The sequence below is a fragment of the Euleptes europaea genome, chromosome 3 (genome assembly GCF_029931775.1).
Source record: "Euleptes europaea isolate rEulEur1 chromosome 3, rEulEur1.hap1, whole genome shotgun sequence".
NCBI lineage: Eukaryota > Metazoa > Chordata > Lepidosauria > Squamata > Sphaerodactylidae > Euleptes > Euleptes europaea.
The window spans coordinates 103,986,236-104,009,019 of NC_079314.1; the positions used below are offsets into that span (position 1 = coordinate 103,986,236).

General features: G+C 45.1%; 1 protein-coding gene across 1 annotated transcript in view; it reads left to right on the plus strand.

The window, feature by feature from the left end:
• The window catches only part of IPO8 (importin 8), a 51,411-nt gene that overhangs the window by 5,751 nt on the left and 22,876 nt on the right, over nucleotides 1-22,784 (plus strand). The window contains exons 2-18 of the mRNA XM_056845945.1: nucleotides 484-565; nucleotides 845-1,001; nucleotides 3,040-3,198; nucleotides 3,598-3,754; nucleotides 5,941-6,030; nucleotides 6,496-6,590; nucleotides 9,782-9,866; nucleotides 11,535-11,669; nucleotides 13,044-13,143; nucleotides 13,894-13,970; nucleotides 15,584-15,700; nucleotides 16,477-16,566; nucleotides 19,117-19,282; nucleotides 20,066-20,226; nucleotides 21,497-21,622; nucleotides 22,047-22,113; nucleotides 22,322-22,447. Coding sequence (XP_056701923.1) covers nucleotides 484-565; nucleotides 845-1,001; nucleotides 3,040-3,198; nucleotides 3,598-3,754; nucleotides 5,941-6,030; nucleotides 6,496-6,590; nucleotides 9,782-9,866; nucleotides 11,535-11,669; nucleotides 13,044-13,143; nucleotides 13,894-13,970; nucleotides 15,584-15,700; nucleotides 16,477-16,566; nucleotides 19,117-19,282; nucleotides 20,066-20,226; nucleotides 21,497-21,622; nucleotides 22,047-22,113; nucleotides 22,322-22,447 — 1,990 coding nt within the window. The remainder of the gene's footprint in view (nucleotides 1-483; nucleotides 566-844; nucleotides 1,002-3,039; nucleotides 3,199-3,597; nucleotides 3,755-5,940; nucleotides 6,031-6,495; nucleotides 6,591-9,781; nucleotides 9,867-11,534; nucleotides 11,670-13,043; nucleotides 13,144-13,893; nucleotides 13,971-15,583; nucleotides 15,701-16,476; nucleotides 16,567-19,116; nucleotides 19,283-20,065; nucleotides 20,227-21,496; nucleotides 21,623-22,046; nucleotides 22,114-22,321; nucleotides 22,448-22,784) is intronic.

Below are 22,784 nucleotides of genomic sequence, written 5' to 3' on the forward strand. Positions count from 1 at the left end.
CTGGAGATTTTTGGGGTGGAGCCTTGAGAGGGCAGGGTTTGGGGAGGGACTTCAAATGCCATAGAGTCCAATTGCCAAAGTGGCCATTTTGTCCAGGTGAGCTGATCTCTATCAGCTAGATATCAGTTGTAATAGCAGGAGATCTCCAGCTACTACCTGGAGGTTGGCAACCCTAACACAGGATCATATTCTGTTTCCCAATGCATTTTTTAAAAGACATGCGGCAACCCTACTGGATTCAAGGACGGAACAATCCCTATTGCATCTAACCCAGCCCAAGGAAAGCACGCCAAGTGCCACTGATTTCAATAAGAAAATATTAACTGTCTTTTAAAACAAATGGTACCTAAATGGTTAACATTTTCAAGGGTGCACTTTATTTGGGAGGAAGGGGATGTCCCGTATTCATGGCAATGCTGTTATACTTGCATTTTTACAACATGTACCACTACAACATGGTTTAATGTTTGGTATGATTTTCAGTCCTACAAGATCATCAACTTTGCTCCAAGCCTACTGCAAATAATTGTTTCTGATCAAGTGGAATTCCCAGTGCGACAAGCAGGTGAGTGAAGACTCTACCACAATTTCCTTCTGCCTGTTGTGACTAGGGCTGTGCATTGGTGGTTGTCCACACATGGGGCACTACTATTGCGGAGATGTGTAGTTAAAGGAAGCCTCAGCTTCTTGTGATCGTTTTGCTGAATTTCAAGCTGTTAGTTCCACAATTGGGACTTCCTTTGCAGATCCCTCTGGCACTTGCTTTAGAACTTAGCCAAAGCCTTAAGCAGTCTTTCTTAATGCTTCTCAGTCAGAACTTTTAAATTTTTTTTCTGTAACTAAGCTGCCATTTATCTGAAGAACATGGTTACGCAGTACTGGCCGGATCGGGAGCCGCCACCCGGAGAAGTGATATTTCCATTCAACATTCATGAAAACGATCGGCAGCAGATTCGGGACAATATTGTGGAAGGAATTATTCGTTCTCCAGACTTAGTGAGGTATGTTAGGGTCAGGGATGTGATCTGGCAGGTTAAGTAAAGTTTACTCTGCATTATTTTGTTTTTTGAAAATCAAGGTTTTGCAGGAAGTGAGAATTTTTTTGAGAGAGACTTGGTGGCAGCAGAAAAGAACTGAAGATGCTAAAAATTGGGGTTGGTTGAAGGGATCAGTAGGACTAAGGAATGCCATACAGAGGTGGGGGATGTAATGTCAGGCTGTGTGTGGCATGTGCGTCCTACTGATTGTTGGAAATCTTACTCAGCTAATAGGGGCTGTGGCTCAGTGGCAGAGCCTCTGCTTGGCATGCAGAAGGCCCCAGGTTCAATCCCTGGCATCTCCAGTTAAAGGGACTAGGCAAGTAGGTGATGTGAAAGACTTCTGCCTGAGACCCTGGAGAGCTGCTGCTGGTCTGAGTAGACAATACTGACTTTGATGGACCAGGGGTCTGATTCAGTATAAGGCAGCTTCATGTGAATGGGGGCTTTGAAATGTTTGACTTCTCAACTTCAGCAGAGCAAGATTAATTTTTCGTGCAGGTTCTCCTTAACATTCTGTAAAAGCAAAATAGCAAAAGGAAACTAATTTCCAATTCCTTACTTAGATATCGCCCCCACCCCCACATTTCCAGTGCTTTCTTGGCAACCAGCTGGGGCTAGAATAATTTAATGTGAACACCAAAGGCATGAATCTGGTGCTTGCTTGATGAAATAGCAGAGAAGTGGGCGGTAACAGTGGCCACCTTGATCCGAGAGACTCCTTGTTATAACTAGAGAGGAGGAAAAATAACAGCAAGGATGAGGAACTGGCAGTGGATGGAACAGAAAGGATTACGGAAAGAGATCTAAAAGCATTAGAGTCAGTTCTGAACTTTACAGTAATTCTTAACTGGAGGTTTCCAGGAGAACCGTTTCCAGGAGATGGCCGTGATAATCTGTGTATATGTCTGTGTGGGGAACACAGAGGATAAAGCAGGCTCTGAATCGTGAAAGCTTATGCTGGAAGAAGGGTTGTTAGTCTTTAATATGCCGCTGGGCTCCCATTTCGTTTTGCTTCCACTGCCTAATGCCGCGAACCATCTGGAGTTACACAGAGGAAGGCAAAAGAGAAGAGCTCAGAAACTATTATGGCTCTCTTGCAAGAGTAAAGAAGATTTGCTTCCCAGATGAGGGTAAGGAAATAGGAATTTAAATGGCTCTCTTATCTGAGTGTTAGCTGAGATGGTGTGTTCCCAGTGCAGAGGCACTATGCAGTGGAGGGAATGGAATTGTACCTTCCAGTTGTCCACATTTGGGTGTAATCTGAACCTACCCGGACTACTGTATCCATATACCACATAGGATTTTGAAATGTTGATATTTGGGCCTGTGTGTGTTGTATTGTATCTCTGTAGGCGTACATGCAGATCTGAAACCCTAGTGTGAAACTCTCGCAGGACATTTGCACCTGGTATGTAGTGAAAGAAGGTGCTGTCTTATTCCCCACCACATACAGTTTCCACCCTACTCTGGGGGAAGACTGTCCAAGTCAGCCCAGGATTATCCATCACAGAGTGATGATCTGAAAGTCCCCTTTCTATAATCCTTTCTTTCCCATCGACTGGGAGATCTTCACTGTTTTCTCTCCTTGCCTCTATAGCTATAAAATGATCTGTCTGATCAAAGTGGTTTTCTGCCTTCCGCTGCTATTTCACTAAAGCATAGGATCTTTGCTAGCTTTTCTGTTTGAGCTTTTTAAAAAAAGTTTACATCTTGACTTTGTAGTGGTGGCTGATAGCAATTTCATTAATCCATGGATGCGACTCCAGATCTTTTCCCTTGTGAAAGGCTTCTGATATCCGTCACATTTATTTATTTATTAGATTTATACTCCACCTTCCCTGGCACAGTTGGGCTCGGTGGCTTTTGGTTGGCTAAACAATATTTGTTAAGGCACAAACCTCACTCCAGCTTAAAGCATTTCCCGCTGGTCCTGTTTACCGGAACATCATAGTTCTTGTTGACTCTTCTCCTCTCTCTCCTTTTCTTCCCAACCTTTCAGGGCCCAGCTAACAATGTGCCTCCGTGCCATCATCAAGCATGATTTCCCAGGTCATTGGACAGCCGTGGTGGACAAGATAGGCTATTACCTGCAGTCTCCCAATAGTGGGAGCTGGCTGGGAAGTCTGCTGTGCCTGTACCAGCTAGTGAAGACCTATGAGTAAGTAGATCTTCATCAAGGAGGCACTTCCTTTGCAGCCCATTCAGGGAAGAGTGACTGGAGAGCTTCTGATTCTTTGCATGAATTGATTTACTAGTGGGGCATAGTGGTTAAGAGTGGCGGACTGATCTGGTGAACTGGGTTGGATCGCCCACTCCTACACATGAGTGGCAGACTCTAATCTGGCAAGCTGTTAATACTTCTAAGCTGATGCATGAAAGCAAGGTGGGGCCTTTCCATCAAAATCCAAAATGCTGACGAGCACCACATTTTTGTGCTCTGGGCTGTTGTGAAGATCTGGGGGCAGGGTGGTGGCAGAAATGGTCCCTCAAACAGGGTCATTAGGGTAAGAAGACAACTTTGCTCACTGACTGTTTCTGGGTCTGGCTGCTTCTGCAGGTACAAGAAAGCCGAGGAGCGAGACCCCCTTATCGCCGCCATGCAGATATTCCTGCCTCGGATTCAGCAGCAGATGATCCAGCTCCTTCCCGACAACTCCCATTACTCGGTGCTCCTTCAAAAGCAGATCTTAAAAATTTTCTATGCACTTGTCCAGGTATAAGCCTTTTGTCCCCAAAGGGACAGCAAGGAGAAGCCCTAATAGAGCAGGGGTGTCAAACAGCAAGGAAAAATCCTCCTAGAGCAGGGGTGTCAAACGTAATTGTTACAAGGGCTGGATCTGACATACATGTCACTTGGTCTGGCTGGGCCATGCCTCACCAGCCCAGATTGTGAGTGGGGGAGGGGCGGCCGGGAGGGGGGCTCCCTCGGCTGGCTCATGGGCCAGATAAGAGCTCTCAAGGGGCCGGATCCGGCCTATAGGCCTTATGTTTGATGCCCCTGCTCCTAGATGTCTGTTTCTACTTTAAAGTGTTGCTTTCATTGTTATCTAGTTTCAAAAAAGTACCCTGAAGGTGGTAGCCTTAGGCACAGGCATCTTAGCCTTTGAGCAGAGAAGATAAGAAGAGCCCTGTTGGATCAGCGGTTCATCTAGTCCAGCAACCTTTCTTACACAGTGGCCATCCGATTTCTCTGGGCCACAACAACAGGGCCCAGAGACCAGGGCCTTCCACTGATGTTGCCTCCTGGCACTGGGATTCAGAGGCTGACTGTCTCTGAATGCAGAGGCTCCCCTTAGTCACATGGCTAGTAGCCACTGATGGACCTGGTGGCCACTGGTTGCCACTGATAGACCTGGTTGCCACTGTTGGACCTATCTTCCATGAGTCTGTCTTAACCCCTTTTTTAAAGCTGTCTGTGCAGAGAAAACTGACGTGGTTATGTTTCAAAACAATTCCTTATTTTATAAGCCTCTTTAGAATTGCCATTTTTTTTATTTTTCGACTAAGAAATATCGTTCTGACAATACATAGTAACCAAAAAAAAAATCCTTTGAAACTCTTTTGTCCCGCTTCCATTTGAGATCAAATCATGAAGATATAGTTGTCAGGAATTCCAACTAGCCAGCCCAAAATCCATACTTGAATAAGGCATCTCCAATACTTAATAACTGCCTCCCCCCATGGTGAAGTAATCATGGAATCATAGAGTTGGAAGGGATCACCAGGGTCATCTAGTCCAACCCCCTGCACAATGCAGGACATTCACAACTACCTCTCCTACCCCACCCCCAGTGACCCATACTCCATGCCCAGAAGATGACCAAGATGCCCTCCCTCTCATCATCTGTTTAAGGTCATAGAATCTTTAATAAGGACTGCTTTACATCTTTTTCTGAAAATCATTAGAGATACTGTCTTAATGATCTCCTCGGACAGGCCAATCCACAAAGTGGGGGCCACTACCGAGAAAGCCCATGCTCATTCCAGGAAGAATTAAATGCTTCCATGGGCTACAATGGTAAGTAAGAGCTTGTGAGCGCAGTCAGTGAATAGATGGCTGTGTTAAATCTCTGTGACGGACTCTCCCTTTGAGAAAGGCTCTTGTACCTTCATGTCTGAGTGTGGCTCGTAGTCAGGTGAAGCCTCTGGTATGTTTGACTTCCATCGACACAAATTCCCTCTATTGGCTGGTCTTAAATATGGTAGTCTGTGCTAAGGCTTAGTAAAAGCAGCAGCCTTTTGTGTTCCCTTTCTATTACTTTTGTGCACTGCAGCAATTGCTCTCCTGTTTTCCCTTCTGATGTTTCGGTGTTTGTCTGTGTAACTGCTGTGTCTTTCTCCTTAAAGAAACCCTTAAAAGTTTCAACATGGGATAACCACAAAATGAGGGTGAAGGGATGGCTGTGGACCACCAGTTGGCCATGACATTATGTAGCCCCCTAGGACTATAAGGAAGGCAGCCCTATGGGTGGTCTCCTTCCCCATGGAGCACGACAGGTCCTCTAGCGGTACTGCATCTTCCCACTAATGATAAAACCAGTTTTTTCCCCTTCTAGAGCAAAAAGCAAGCTGTGGAAGGGCTGTGATAGAGCCTCTGCTTGGTGGTAGAGCCTCTGCTTGGCATGCAGAAGGTTCAGTCCCCGGCATCTCCAGTTAAAGGGACTAGGCAAGTAGGTGATGTGAAAGACCTCTCTGCCTGAGACCCTGAGAGCCGCTGCCGGTCTGAGTAGACAGTACTGACCTTGACGTACCGAGGGTCTGATTCAGTATAAGGCAGCTTCATGTGTTCAGTTTCAGGAAGGAAGTACAAGTAGTGTTTTTTGGGGGGGAAGTTGCGAGACCTTTGCTGTTTTTGTATCCAACCGACGTCTGTCTGTCTCTCCCCCTTCTTTTTCCCCAGTATGCACTGCCACTTCAGCTGGTGAACAACCAAACCATGACTCAGTGGATGGAGATCTTCCGGACGGTCATTGACAGGAACGTGCCTGCTGTAAGGTTTACTCTTCTGGTCAACGTGAAAATCTTGGGTGGATTGGGGATGTTGAGCGCAAGGAGTATATCGGCATTTCTGGTGCAGGGGCAGTACTCTGCCGTAGAGGGCTTTCCTCTGGCATTAGATGCTTCCGTGGTTTTCAGGAGGATGAATTACAATTAGTCACATATTAGGATAAAATTGTAGCTTTGCAAGAACATTAACTAGTAAGTACTCCTTGAATAATATGTGATTTTTACATGATTGTCGAAGTATTATTTTATTAATTAAAATATATGTCCCATCTTTGTATAAACATAAAGCGGATTAGAGATTTTTTTTTTTTTTAAGGAGAGGTTTTAGTGCAATGTTTGGTGTGTTACAAACTTGTATCGCAAAGATATGAATCTCTTATTATGCTGTGTTTAATGTTAACTTTTTTATTGGTTCGCATGCCGGCTGATAGTAATTTCATTTGAACAGGAAACTCTGCAGATCGATGAAGACGACCGACCAGAGTTGGTGTGGTGGAAATGTAAGAAGTGGGCTTTGCGGATTGTCGCTCGCCTTTTTGAAAGGTAATAAGGCTGAGAACAAAAAAACGTTTCTAAATTCTATTTTGTCTCCCTGTATACTTTTTTCGTACATCTAACAACCACCACCAAATCTCCCTCTTTCAGTTTCTCTTTCCTCACTTCCAACAGCCTTGTGAAGAAACCCATAATTCCTTCCCTAACTGAGAATTAAACAATAAGAAAATACCAAGGAAAGAGAGAAAGGGGCAGGAAAGGGGGAGGAAACTTGATGGCAGTGGCAAACTCTGCGTTCTTTTGTCAGGCTTCCATTCGTATCTTTTGAGGAAGCGGACCCAGTTTTGTATCTTTCTTTACTCGTTCGTCTCTCCGTCCAAGCCTGAGGTAGCGAGGCACTCTTGGCTTGTGTCCCATCTGCCTACGGTTGCCAACCTCCAGGTGCATTTGTAATATCAGCCACTGGCTGGCATTTCTGTTTTCATAGAATCATAGAGTTGGAAGGGACCACCAGAGCCATCAAGTCCAACCCCCTGCACAATGCAGGAAATTCACAGCTACCTTCCCCCTCCACACCCCTAGTGACCAGAAGATGGCCAAGATGCCCTCCCTCTCATCATCTGCCTAAGATCACAGAATCAGCATTGCTGACAGATGGCCATCTAACCTCTTCTTAAAAACCTCCAGGGAAGGAGAGCTTACCACTTCCTGAGGAAGCCTGTTCCACTGAGGAACCGCTCTAACTGTTAGAAAATTCTTCCTAATGTCTAGACGGAAACTCTTTTGATTTAATTTCAACCCGTTGGTTCTGGTTTGACCTTCTTGAGCAACAGAAAACAACTCGGCACCCTCCTCTATATGACAGCCCTTCAAGTTCATGATGGTTATCATATCCCCTCTCAGTAGTCCCCTCTTCAGGCTAAACATACCCAGCTCCTTCAACCTTTCCTCATAGGACTTGGTCTCCAGACCCCTCACCATCTTTGTTGCCCTTCTCTGGACACGTTCCAGCTTGTCTACATCTTTCTTAAATTGTGGTGCCCAAAACTGAACACAGTATTCTAGTGGAGGTCTAACCAGAGCAGAGTAAAGCGATACCATCATTTCGCATGATCTGGACACTTTGAATATGTTTTGCACACTTTGAATATGTGATTGTAACCTTGATCATTATAGAACCCTCAGCTAGGGATATTCTTATGTGTTCTCATACAGACTTTTGTTGTTCAGAAATTGTTATGTAGTTGTGTATGAAATTGTTATATAATTGAGATGTCAATATAGTTTCGTTCAAAATTGTTATAAACTGATTGCTAGTAGTTCTTTAAATTGATCGTTTAGCCACAGGGCTATGTTTTGTTTTGCCAAACCTCCAGGTGGGGGCTGGAGATCTCCTGCTATTACAACTGATCTCCAGGTGACAGAGATCAGTTCCCCTGGGGAATATGGCCGCTTTGGCAATTGGACTTGATGGCATTGAAGTCCCTCCCCTCCCAAAACCCCACCCTCCTCAAGCTCCACCCCCAAACCTCCTGCCAGTGGTGAAGAGGGACCTGGCAACCCTATATCAGCCCTGTCTGGGGATCCATCAGACATTCAGTAAGCCTCTTGGTTTGCTACCCTCCTGGGACTGGCAGACTTCAAGCTGGGTGATGGACTGTGTTCAGCTTAGCAGGTCCCAAGGATAGCATCCTCCCATTTCGGAAACACCCTTCTTTCAGCGGTAAATCGGCCCCAGAGAGCTGTTCTCACTGCTAACAGAAGGGTGCATCCCCCTCTTCATCCCTGCTGGTGTGTTTCTTGGACTCCCTTTCCTTAGCTGATGGCACTGTATCCAACCACGACAGTGCTGCTCAAAATCATTTTGTCTTACAATAATAAAAGTGTGTGTGGTGCTTTAGTCCCAGGCATTTAACAAGTGTTGTTTTAATACTTGCAATAGCCCTGTATAGCAGGCCAGTCGTATTGCAGAGAAAAGGGCTGAGACTGACAGGATATGTCCCTAATGAGTTTGTGGTGGAGGCAAGATTGAAACGGGAGATTTAATAGAATCATAGAGTTGGAAGGGACCACCAAGGTCATCTAGTCCAAGCCCCTGCACAATACAGGAAATTCACAACTACCTCCCCACACACACACACACAGTTACCACCTACTCCATGCCCAGAAGATGCCCTTCCTCTCATCATCTGCTTAAGGTCATAGAATCAGCATTGCTGACAGATGGCCATCTAGCCTCTTCTTAAAATCCTCCAAAGAAGGAGAGCTTACCACCTACTGAGGAAGCCTGTTCCACTGAGGAACTGCTCTAACTGTTAGGAAATTCTTCCTAATGTCTAGACGGAAACTCTTTTGATTTAATTTCAACCCGTTCTGGTCAGACCTGGAGCAACAGGATTTCCAGATTCAGAACTTGGGCTTTTAAGCCACTATGTGAGAGGAGTTCTCCCCATGTAATCCCACAATGTGTGCAAGACGCCACAGTGTGCCTCTGAACGCTGTTACTTACAGGCCATTTATGCAGGGCTGTTTCCCTGAGGTCACCCCTGCTGACTGCTCCAGTGCTTAGTTTTGATTAGCTTCCCGACTGTTGGAGGTCGCCTTGCTCTCCCCCTGCATTTCTGCACATTTTGCCTGCGTTTTCCGGATTTTCGCTAAAACAGCATTCAGAAAACACAGGTGAGATGCACGGAAACACGCAGGGAGAGCGAGGCAAACTCTGGTGGTCAGGAAAGGCATGCATAATAAAATGAAGCACCGGAACAGTCGGCGGGGCGACCACAAGGGAAACAGCCCTGCATAAATGGCCACAGGGGCCGATTCATGCTTTCCCCAGCTGCATCATGGAGACCCGGGAATTACCCCTTTCTCCAGTGCTTCGTGCAGTCCAGGTTTTAATGAAGCAGCATTTGTCTAAAACAACCACCGTATTGCTCAGCCTCGTTCAGAAAAACAGGGCATTTGATGTTGGGGTTTAGCATCCCTTTTGTCATACATTCAGCAGCCTCTCTTGAGAGCTTTGAGTAAGAGGCAGTGTGGTGTATGGGGGAAGCTGGCTTAGGGTAACATCTAGAGAAATTCGGTGGAGGCTGCACTGCCACTCAGCCCCCACAGGAACATTTTTGTATGTATTAAGCTTTCTGTGAATAAGTAAATTGCCAAAGGATTTGTTTCTTTTGACAGATACACATTTTGGTTTAAAGCTTACATAGTTGATTTGGATATCTCTTTTCTTAAAGGTATGGTAGTCCGGGGAATGTAACAAAAGAATATTTTGAATTTTCCGAGTTCTTTTTGAAAACCTACGCTGTTGGAATCCAACAGGTAAATATTTTTCATTTATTTTGGGAAGGAGTGTGATGGCTCCCCAGTAAGGGTTTGCTGTTGCCTTTTATGCAGATATCGTCAAAATCAGTCATTCCTCTTCCTTGGCCAGGGGAGGGTCTGTCTGTGGCAGGAAGGAAGGAACAGCAGGGGCACCCTTGGAGTGGGAGGTAGGCTTAGAAAGTACTTAGCAGGCTCTTCTAGGCACTCAAAGGCAGTGTGTGTTCTTTCAGTAAGTTTTTGTACCCTGATCTTCTCTACCTTAAGGGGTCTCAAAGCAGCTTAAAATCGCTTTCCTTTCCTCTTCCCACAACCGACACCCTGAGAGGTAGGTGGGGCTGAGAGAGTTCAGAGAGAAGTGTGACTAGCCCAAGGGCACCCAGCAGGCTTCATGTGGAGGCGTGGGGAAACGAACCCGGTTCTCCAGATTAGAGTCCACCCCTCTTAACCGCTATACCACACTGATTTGTTCATTTCACCGAAATTTTGAACAAGTAATGTGTTGATCCGGGCTGTTAACTTATAGGAAGGTCACTTTGAGGAGGCTGTGGAGAAGATTTGCTTCATCTTCAAAGTGGATTGCCAGAAAGTCCTGTTTTTGTCGTAACCACTACTCCTTCTGATGCCTTTGGCTTGGCAATAGGGGTGTGGGGGGGGGGAGAGGGGAGCTCTTGAGGTGGATTTTGCTCCAAAGTTTCCAGTTGCTCTTCACCAGTTTAGCTGTTGGCAACCTGAATAACCCAGACTGCTCTTGAGTTTGTCAGAGCTCAGAAACTAAGCAGGGTTGGTCCTTGTTAGTACTTGGATGAAGGACACCAAGGAAGTTGCTATAGAAAGGAAGGCAATGGCAGACCACCTCCTCTGCTCATCTCTTGGCTTGAAAACCCCATGAGGGGAATGCCATGAGTCGGTTGAGACTTGACGGCACTTAATTATTATTATTTATGTGTTAAACCGCTAATGTCTATAGATCATCTGAGATTGCATATTTGGGGTAAGGGGCAATGACAAATTTGGTATCGAGAGGTCCTCCCTCCCTTATCAGAAACAGTTTGCTATTAATCCAACGGCATGTCTTCTACAAGCTTTTCAATGGGATGAAAGCAACTCTGGGTGATTAGTATCCTGCAATTTCTGCCAAGATTTTTAGCAGTACCAAAAAATCTGCTAATAATCTTAAGACAAGAGTCACCGGAAAGCCAATCATGCTAGGAAAAGTTGAAGGCAGCAGGAAAAGAGGAAGACCCAACAAGAGATGGAGTGACTCTATAAAGGAAGCCACGGCCCTCAGTTTGCAAGATCTGAGTAAAGCTGTTAAGGATAGAACGTCTTGGAGGACATTGATTCATAGGGTCGCCATGAGTCGGAAGCGACTTGACAGCACTTAACACACACACACACACACAATTTCTGCCAGTTGTCCTTTATTCAGATCAACTTGTGAGCTATTAATGAAAGGGAATCCAGGGTGCTTTTTTCCTGTTGTAAATGCCAGTTGGTATTGAGTAGCTCTCAGTATGCCTAAGGTCAGAACTCAGATGTTAAAATGGCAGAGCGTTGAGTAGCTTTTCTTCTGCTTTAGGGTGCTATGAGACTGCCCCAAGGTTCTCGTTGCAAGGTTTCTTTAACACAGTCGGATGTTTGTTCTCTTGCTCCCTACCCCTTTAGGTACTGCTAAAAATCTTAGACCAATACAGACAGAAACAATACGTCGCGCCTCGTGTCCTTCAGCAAACATTAAACTATCTGAACCAAGGGGTTCATCACTGTATAACCTGGAAGCAGATGAAGCCGCATATACAGGTCAGTGCAAAAGTCAGTGATTCGCACTAGTGTGCAATACTGTTTGAACTAGGATTTCTTGGACCTTGGGGCAAACATTCCCCCCCGTGGATGTTAAAATGGGAACAAACTCGCTGTGATAGAAATAATAAATAATCACCCAGCCAATATTTTGGTGGCTTTAATTCCCAAGCATTCTTTTGCCAAGTCAACAAAGTTCGTCACACAGGGGTTGCATCATAGCTGTTGATTCTGCTGTCATTATTTGTGTTCAAATGTATCTACGGCCAATTTTTTAAAGTTATTTCCGTGTCTGTTGTTTCATGCGTCGGAGTGGATCCAATAATGAGATCGGTTATGTCAATTCACCTCCTAGGTCAGGCCACCTTGCGCATTTCGTTGTGATAGTTCCATGAATAGGTGATATTTTGGACTGCTGAGTTTCTGAAAAACGCAAAATTTCCCCCATACCTGTCCCCCACATCCGCCATGAGTGCAAGGTACTACTGTGCAATGTCCAAGCTGCAGTCGATTGGTATTTTTGGATGCATTTAGCAATTTGAGCAAGAGGCATCATCTCCATAGACCAGCCATTATATTTTAAAACCGTTTTTAATATACGCTAACATTAGGTGAGCTCCATCTAACAGCCGTGTCAATGCCAGGCTAGCATGTAGCGGCAGACGGTAGCAGCAAGGCACAGTCTTTCAGATGCCCAGGTCATTAAGGACTTTGTAGGTTAGAAATGGAGAGCCAGCGTGGTATAGTGGTTAAGAGAGGTGGACTCTAATCTAGAGAACCGGGTTCAATTCCCCACTCCTCCAAATGTAGCCTGCTGGGTGACCTTGGGCCAGTCACAGTTCTCTCAGGACTCTCTCAGCCCACGCGGAGGAAGGCAATGGCAAACCACCTCCAAATGTCTCTTGCTTTGAAAACCCTACGGGGTCACCATAAGTCAGCTGTGACTTGAAGGCATTTTCTACCACAGGTTAGAAACAGCACTTTGAATTGTATTTATTTATTCTTTATTCATGCATTTATAACCAGTTTATATAATTCTCCTTTCCACCATTTTATCCTCCCAACAACCCTGTAAGGTAGGTTAGTCAGAGAGAGCGTGATTGGGCCAGGGTCACCCAGTGAGTTTCCATGGCGCGAGTGGGGATTTCAACCTGGGTCTCTCAGATACTAGTCCAGCACTCTTAACCACTATACCACACTGGGCACATTGTACTCAGAAACAAACTGGGAAGCTATTAGATAATTGTTCTGTAATTATATTTTCTAGACACTAGAACATTGTTTTGCTTTAGGATTTCTTAATGATGCTTTTGTTGGAGTACTGAATTACGGTGGAGTAATTTTCTTGTTGTGCTTTGTACTCTGCTTTATAAGACTCTCTGTGAAGAAGTGATCTTCTCCCTGATGTGTTACAAAGATGAGGATGAAGATCTCTGGCAGGAGGACCCCTATGAGTACATTCGCATTAAATTTGGTAAATATCTGTGGAAGTTCTTGATGTTGTGCTGTTGTGTTCCTAGAATTCCCAATAACAGTACCAAAAAACGTGTTATAATTATCTGTTGAAGTTCATCTCTCCAGTTAAGAGGGTTGTGGATCTTTTGTGTTTTTAGCCAAAACTTGTAATTGTATCATTGTTTAGGCTCTAACAAAGGAAAGAAGCCCACCCCATACTGCAAGGAGAGCCCAGCTCTGCTACAATTACCTGAACACATGAAGCTGCCTTCTACTGAATCAGACCCTTGGCCCATCAAAGTCAGTATTGACTACTCAGAGTGGTAGCGGCTCTCCAGGGTCTCAGGCTGAGGTCTTTCACATCTCCTACTTGCCTAGTCCCTTTAACTGGAGATGTCAGGGACTGAACCTGGGACCTTCTGCATGCCAAGCAGACGCTCTACCACTGAGCCACAGCCCCTCCCCTTTGTTGCAGTGTCCTAGAAACCCTCATTAACTACACATTTAAAAAGCACAATGGGGGCAGAGTTGGGTGTCAGCTGTAGTGCTCCTGCTAGTGAACATCTGAAGGGCCCTGGTGGCCCAGACTAGTGGTCCATCTAGTCCAGCATCCTGTTTCACACACTGGCCAGACAGTTGCCCTTCAGGGCCAAGAAACAGGGCATACAGGCCAAGGTCTTCTCCTGTTTAGTCATCCTTGTACAGTAAATTTCAAGGTGATTTTCCTGCAAAATTATCCAGTGACACATTTTTTCTGAAACTTTGTCAGATGTGTTTGAAGATTATGCATCCCCCACAACAGCGGCTCAGATTCTTCTGTATACTGCAGCAAAAAAACGAAAGGAGGTACTTCATTCTCATTTTTTTAAAAATGCAGTGACAAATTTTAAAGGATCAGAAGTTTGCCCCCACCCATGTTCCTCAAAGGCAGTTGTGCTGTTTCTTATATTTGTCTTCTTCCATTTTTAATTTTTATCTTATTGTTACATTTTTATCTTCCCTGTCATGATCTCTCTCCTGCTCCAGACCCTGTAGGATAGGTTGGGCTGGAAGCAAAATTGACTGACCTGAGGTTATTCAATCAGATTTGTGGCTGAGCGAGGGTTTGACCCCTGGTTCCATAATCTGGCACTCTATCTGCTATACGGCACCGGTCCCCTGGAATCTCAAAGCTTAGTTATGCTTAGCTGGGGTGGAGAGGGGAATGCTCTGAGCAGCTTACAATATTCAACAAAAGCAGCTATCTAAATCAGGGGTGTCAAACATATGGCCTGTGGGCCAGATCCGGGCCATTGAGAGCTCTTATCCAGCCCGCGAGCCAACTGAGGCAACCATCCTTCCCCCCCGTCCCAATCTGGGCTGGTAAGTCCGGTGCGGGCTCTCCAGCTGAGGCAGCCATTCCCCACCCTTGATCTGGGCTGGCGAGCCCGCTTTGGGGTCTCCATATGAGGCAGCCACCCCGCACACACTCCCACCATGGCCCTGCCTGACCAAGTGACATTTATGTCATATCCAGCCCTCGTAACAAATGAGTTCGATACCCCTGATCTAAATCTAAGGCTTAAAACTACTGTTTACAAAATAGAGTGTATGTTAAGGCTGGAAAATAAGCCCCTGCTTTGGGGTCTCCTAGGAGCCCCGTGGCGCAGAGTGGTAAGCTGCAGTACTGCAGTTCAGGCTCTGCTCACGACCTGAGTAGCCGGTTCAAGGTTGACTCAGCCTTCCATCCTTCCGAGGTCGGTAAAATTAGTACCCAGCTTGCTGGGGGTAAAGGGAAGATGACTGGGGAATGCACTGGCAAACCACCCCGTAAATAAAGTCTGCCTAGAAAATGTTGGGATGTGACATCACCCCATGGGTCAAGAATGACCCGGTGCTTGCACAGGGGACCTTTACCTTTACCTTGGGGTCTCCAGATGAGGCAGCCACCACCACCACCACTCCCACCATGGCCCTGCCCGACCAAGTGACATTGATGTCATATCCGGCCCTCGTAACAAATGAGTTCGACACCCCTGATCTAAATCTAAGGCTTAGAACTACTGTTTACAAGATACAGTGTATGTCAAGGCAGGAAAATAACAATACATTTAAGAATACTTAGAAATGTCTTTATCCTCTGCTGCTTTCCCAAGGCTCTGCTGTGTATCTTCTTCCCGTCCCTTTTGGAATGTTTATACTATCCCTGTGGTCAACCATACAAGTTTGTTGCTTGCCCAGATGAGAGTTCTTGAGTTTCCTGATTGCCTTGATATAATGTGGCAAAGGCTTTCTAGGGCAATGCTCAATGCCTGCTGTGAAATTGTAGGCTTGTGACAAAATTCTCACTCCTTTGGCGGGGAGATCTCAGTTGTCTTGAAGTGTAATCTCACAGAGCAGTCACGCTGTTCTGGCTTTGATAGTAATCATTGGTGACTTCTCTGGCCAAAACTACCTTTGTTTTCATGCCACCCCTTCAGGTGTTACCCAAAATGATGGCATTTTGCTATCAGATCCTCACTGAACCGAGCGGGGACCCGAGGAAGAAAGACGGAGCGTTGCACGTGATAGGATCTCTAGCAGACATTCTATTGAAGGTAATGGGATGAAGTCGCAGAGGAAGAGTCTGTCTTTGTCTCCGAAGATTCTGTTTTGCTCGTTGATACCAGAGACTGAAAATATATTTTAAAAGTAATGCAGGAAACAAGTAATGCAGGAACCCATAATCAATATTTCTGATAAAGGATATGTAATATATAAGGGCTTGATAAGTAAGTACTGCCCGAATTCTCGTTGTACATACTCTCACATTTCATTTTTGTCCTATCTTAGTTCATGGGTGTGACACAAGAGGGCACTTTGTGCTGTCAGCAAATATGGTGTCAGGGAACCCTCCTGCAACTTGTGAAAGGGATCCATTCTGGTCTTGAGACTTAAGCCTGCAGTTGGTCATTAACTCGGGAGTCGGGGACTGTCCAGCAGGGATTGTCTGTGCATGATCACCTAGGTCTTATCAACACAGGGAACTGCAGAGAACAGGCATGTTAACAAGCGATGGCTGAATTACTGTAACTTGCTCTACGTAGGGCCTCCCTTGAGACAGATGCGAAAACATGGCTTGGGATCGTGTTATAGTATAAATCTAGAATATCCTGAGTGTGCCTGTGAGGTGGTTGTCCTATTGAACATTTGGGCCAGTCTACATTTCACTGGACCTGTACGGTATCAGAATATTTTCTAGAAATGGACTTAAATTAGAGGCTGCTTTGACTTAAGTTAGTAAAATGGTTCCAGGGCAGTTTTCTGAGAAGTAGGAGAAACCATGCAATAAAATGGAGATTGACTTTTTGTTTGTTGTTGTTGACTCCGGCAGAAGGGTATATTCAAGGATCAAATGGAGCTGATGCTACAAAATCATGTCTTCCCATTGTTCATGTCCAGCCTTGGTTATTTAAGAGCAAGAGTAAGTGCCCAGAGTTCATGCATTATTCTGTTGGGGTTATTTTGATATTGAACATCAGTCGAGAGCATCTGTTTCAAATTGTTGCAAAAAAAATCTATGGTAGAAGCTGTTGGGGAGTGGGGTCCTCTCCTCAGTCACCTGCACCTCTCAGCCACACCTGTGCTACTCCTTCCTCTTGCACACTTAAAAAATTGCCAGATTTCATACCAAGGCAACCAGGCTGCCATTTCCTGCATTGCCAAAACTTGGTGGCAGCAGAGGGGCAGTAAGCACCTCCTTTGTTCACTGTGGTAACTGGGCTGGCACTCCCAACCAAGTCGAGTGGTCATGTGGGAGCATGTCCAAATTTTTATGTAGCATTTTGGTAGATTTGTCATTTCTTCTCCGTTTTTATAGTTTGGGTGCCCAGGAGTACTGAAGTGCTCCCTTTATTATGTAAAGACTCAATCACCACCGCAGCCTACAGAAGAATACCTTCTTAAAATAGTTCCGTGGTGTTGTGATACAAGTTGTAATCTACAACTTACTTTTTACTGTGCATCTGAATGTCTAGAACTGACCCTAAACTTTTGGATTTCTGAGGCTAGTTCATCCCATTATATTTTCTGTCAACTTTCTTGGAGGATACAGCAACCGCTGTCACCAGATAATCATGCTGCTGCCCTGCTATCTGCAAGTCCAACCCTAGAAGCACCCATGACAGGTCTAGGATTTTTTTCCCAACTTAAGACACTGCTGAAAGCACCACCGAATGAGAGGTTGGCAGCTGGTGGTTAAGAAGGACCAGGCCTTTTGGCGTCTTTTTCTGGGAACTCACTTCCAAAGGAGACTTTTCGGCCTGTCTCTCTACTAGCTTTTCGAATATCAATTGAGACCTGACTTTTTCAGAAGGAATTTGGAGTTGTGCACTGAAGTCCTGACTGTGTGCAGCTGTTTTACATGTCTCTTTGCTGTCGTTTTAAGCTATTTTTGCTGGCTTTTATTGCTGGACTTCAAAAGGTCATACCTTTTTGAAGGGAGCCTTCACAGAGCCCGACTTGATGGTGGCACAAAGAACATAAGCTGGAAAGATGAATAAGGAACCCCGAGTCCATGTCAAAGCCGGTGATTTAAACTGGGATTTTAATCAGTTTAGCGTGTGCGGAATTTAGCTCTGCATTCAGAATCGTGAGATGGGATATAAATGTTCTAAACCAAGAGTGCCTGAATCGATAAAGAATAACAAAACCCATCACATCGAACAGGGGTGGGGAAACTTTTTTTCTGCCAAGGGCCATTTGGATATTTATAATATCATTCGCGGGCTATACAAAATTATCGACTTAAAAATTAGCCTGCTGTATTCTTGGGTGGTCTTAGCAGCTCCGTAGCTTACGACTCTTCTGCAAGGGGGGGAAAGGTTCCTTTTCTCGGCAACACAAACTCATATCCTCCTTGAATAGAGGCTATTCCTGTCCATGGGAGGGGGCGGATCACCAGTCTTAGATCCTTCTGAGCTAGAGATCTGCCAGGACCCACAAAGGGCCAGACCAAATGATTTCGCTGGCCTTAAACGGCCCCCAGGCCTGACGTTCCCCACCCCTGACATAGAAAAAAGTCTAGTGACTGCAGCAGGGCCATGCCTTGATAAGGACTAGATTAAACCTCCACAAAGTGGTAAACAAGTTGTCAGAGACTAGATTTTCCCGTGTTGGTAAACAGATTGAATATCTCAGATTTTTTTAACGTTGTCTATTTATTGAATAATCGTTCACCCCAAATATTGGAGATGGTGGCTCAGTTTTTTTTAAAAGTTAGTTTATAAGCCCGCCAAACAGCTAATTAGATGGCAGTATCAACGAACTGTATTTCTCAATGTAACCATCTTTTAACCATTTTATAAAGGGCACCTTTTAACCTGGGAGCCAGCGTGGTGTAGTGGTTAAGAGCGGTGGTTTGGATCGGTGGAGTCTGATCTGGAGAACCTGGTTTGATTCCTCACTCCTCCACATGAGCGGCGGAGGCTAATCTGGTGAACTGGATTTGTTTCCCCCGCTCCTACACATGAAACCAGTTGGGTGACCTTGGGCTAGTCACAGCTCTCCCATCCCCACCTACTCTCTCAGCCCCACAGGGCGTCTGTTGTGAGGAGGGGAAGGGAAGGTGATCGTAAGCCAGTTTGATTCTTCCTTAAGTGGTAGAGAAAGTTGGCATATAAAAACCAACTCTTCTTCTTCTTTCCATTCCTTTTGTAACCTTTTGAAGTGTGTTTGTATGCCAATAAAGGGAGGATGAGGATGACTAGATTAAACCTCCAGTAAGTAGTAAACAAGTTGTCAGGGTCATGAGCACTCTTCCTCAGGTTAGATATTTAGCCCCCCCCCCAAAAAAAACACACACACCACAAGCATAAAAGAGTAGTAGTAGGAAAAGTTTCTGCAGTAGTAGTAGGAAAATGTCTTCTAGTCCGCCTTCAGCGCCTGTGGGAGACTATAAATAAAGACAAAATTAAAATCTCCAGTTGTCAAGTTGTTGAGAGTCTGATCCACTTTCTCCTTTGGGTGTTTTCAGTCTTGCTGGACTCTTCATTCCTTCAGCACATTGAAGTTCCACAATGAGCTCAACCTGAGGAATGCTGTCGAGCTGGCCAAGAAGAGCCTGATTGACGACAAAGAAATGCCAGTCAAAGTCGAGGCTGCCATAGCCCTGCAGTCGTTAATCAGCCATCAGGATCAAGGTTTGGTTTTTGTTCCTCATCTGTTCCCCTGCTCTGATTTGGCTTACCGTTTCCAATTTCTTTCATTCATTCATTCATTCATTCATTCATTCATTCATTCATTGGATTTTTATACCGCACTCATCCCCGGACACATCACACTCAGTCTAAATATATACTTCTGATCTTGGAAGTTACTGACAATCTTTTGTTCTTATCTCCCTCGTTTTGTCTTCATACTTCTGTTGACCTCTTTCTGGACCGGATTTGCTGTTCGGTTTGTCCCTTTCGTCCTGTCTTTCTTTGCTCTCTATTGATGAAATCTGCTTTCCCTGTCTCTTCTCGTTTGTGTTTTTTAAATCTCACCTTTTTGTACCGCACCTTTGTACTTTGAGCACGAAACGTTTAGTTTTCTTTAATTTGGTGATAGTTAAGCATGCAGATAGGCATGAGGTGATGGTATGGATTGGTGAACTAGCCGCTGATGTCAAGTGTGGATCTGATGGCTTGCTGAAGTGGAGGCTATTTTCCTGTGTAACCTTATGGAGAAGGAACTTCATATTGCGGTTGTGTGCACGAGCTTCTCAGTTCCCCAAATGGTTTACATTTTCTCACTCTCAACATCCATATAATGTATCTCCTACACTCGCTAGCAAAGTGGTTCAAGAAGAAGAAACAAACGGACCAATTTGCTGACACGTGGGACACAGTCATACAACGATACCTATAAAGGGGACTAAGGTGTTTTTTTTCCCTCTTCAGGAAATTCTTGAATCTTTCTAACATGCTTCTTCATCCTTTTAGCAAAAGAATACGTTAAGCCCTACATCAGGCCTGTCATGCAGGAGCTGCTGCTCGTCATCCGGGAGACGGAGAATGACGATCTCACCAACGTCATCCAGAAGCTGATCTGTGAATACAGCCAGGAAGTAGGATCCATTGCTGTTGAAATGACGCAGCACCTGGTAAGATTTCTGATTTTGCCTGAATGAAGTTTTTATTCAGGAGAGGAAGAATCCCTGGCACACATTTTATTACACTGTGAATTTTACCTGGAATTTAGAAGAACTATAATCGACCCCTGGTTACAACAATTTGGACTTTTACATCAATCTATAACCAGTGAGAGTTCAATCATTAAATTTCTGCACGAGGATAAAAATCCTGCTATATCTTACTATGTAGCTAAATTTTGTTGGAAGGCCATTACTAAAAGGAACGCTCAGAATAAATAGGGTTATACTTTTTGTGATGCACCAGGTGATGAGTGATGGGTGAAGCATGGTATAATGTATTTTTTCCCTTTTTTCTTTTGTATTTTAATATGCTGACAAATTTATTTTGAGGTGATGCCGACATCTTCCATCTTTTTCCTTGCGCTTCAGTTGGGTTAGTCTCAGGGACTGCAAAACCATCTGTTCCATTAATTCCTTGCTTAATTCCCCAGTAGAAAAAGAAAACCACTAAAATCCATTATAGGGAGGGGCCGTGGCTCAGTGGGAGAGCATCTTCTTGACAGGCGGAAGGCCCCGGGCTCAGTCCCCAGCATCTCCAGTTAAAAGGATAGGATAACAGGTGATGTGAAAGGCCTCTACTGGAAATCCTGCAGAGCTGCTGTCAGTCGGAGTAGACAGTGCCGACTGTGATAGACCAGTGGTCTCATTCCTTTCCTTTCCTTTCTCCCTTAGAAGCTCCTTGATTCATAAATCTTGAGCACCATAATTCTAAATCTGTAAGGACCAAGATGCCCTGACCTGGATGGCCCAGGCTAGCCTGATCTTGTCAGATCTCAGAAGCTAAGCAGGGTCAGCCCTGGTTAGTATTTGGATGGGAGACCACCAAGGAATACCAGGGTTGCTGTGCAGAGGAAGGCACTGGCAAACAACCTCTGTTAGTCTCTTGCCATGAAACCCCAAAAAGGGGTTGCCATAAGTCGGCTACGACTTGAAGGCACTTTACTCACTCACTCAGGACCGCGATAAATTTTGCCACTGAGTTCAGTATCTTGAGACTGCACTTTTTCTCATTCACCCCCTTCTTTACATTGCCATTCTCCTCTCTGTCTCTTCTTGCAGTTGTTGGCTGGTAAGCTTTTGGGGGCAGGTATACAAAGCACCCTCTCTGTCGGTGCTGCGTAAATAATTCCATAGGGTCCAGGAGCTGCAATTCAGGAGGTTTGCGGATGGCGCAGTGCCAGATAAGATGACTCGCCTCTCTGATTTTTCTTCTCTTTAGGCAGAGATATTCGGCAAAGTTCTTCAGAGTGAAGAATATGAAGAAATGGAGGACAAAACTGTCATGGCCATGGGAATCCTGCACACCATTGACACCATCCTGACAGTCGTGCAGGTCCACAAAGAGGTTAGCTTTCCCTGTTGTTCTAAAGCCGTGCAGGCCGGCCAGCTGCTCTAACAGGAGGGGCCATGGCTCAGTGGCAGAGCCTCTGCTTGGCATGCAGAAGGTCCCAGGTTCAATCCCCAGCATCTCCAGTTAAAGGGGCAGGCAAGTAGGTGATGTGAAAGACCCCTGCCTGAGACCCTGGAGAGCTGCTGCCGGTCTGAGTAGATAATACTGACTTTGATGGACCAAGGGTCTGATTCAGTATAAGGCAGCTTCACGTGTTCAACAGCCCTCAGTGCCTCACGGGAGATCCATATCTGTCCTGTGCAGAGCTTTCAGCTGGAAACTGATAATGAAGACTTTACAGAAAGGTGTTTAAAAAAAAAAAAATCTCAGTGTGTGAATTTCATATCAGTGAGTCTTTTTTTTGTTTCATTTCTTCCAGATAACTCAACAGTTGGAGAGCATTTGCTTGCAGATCATCGGCCTCGTCTTGCAGAAGCGTGTAATAGGTATTGTTTAAAAAGCCAGCCTTTGACAGTGCCGACTGTGATAGTTGGCATATAAAAACCAACTCTTCTCCTCCTCCTCTTCCTCCTCCCAAGGTCACCCAGCTGGTTTTATGTGTGGGAGTGGGGAATTAACAATAATATGGATCTATGGGAAATGTGCAAGGCATGGTTTTCCGGCCTTCTTCAGTTTTTGTTTTTTCCCTTTCAGAGTTCTACGAAGAAATCCTCTATCTGGCGTACAGCCTAACCTGCCATGTGATTTCGCCTCAAATGTGGCAGCTTCTAGGTGTCTTATATGAAGTGTTTCAGCAGGATTACTTTGAGTACTTTGCAGGTAATGAGCTACGTACTGTGTTCTGAAGGAGAATTGATGGATGCTATCATAGCCTCAGAGACTTGGCGAAAGACTCATGTTGGCTCGCAGTCGTTTGGATAGCCGTGATGGAGTGTATCAATTGTCATAATGTGTCGGCTACTTTAGCTAAGCAAAAACAAGTTTGGTTCACTTTTCGATGCCAGGCATTTGGCGCCGCTAGGTTTGAGTTGAATAGAACCTTAAAGACCAACAGGATTTCCAGGGTATGAGCTGTTGGGAGTCAGAGCTCCGTTTGTCAGGAGTTTAGGGCTTGAACGTAAACCGAATAGCCATTTTCAGGATTTGTCTGGCTGGG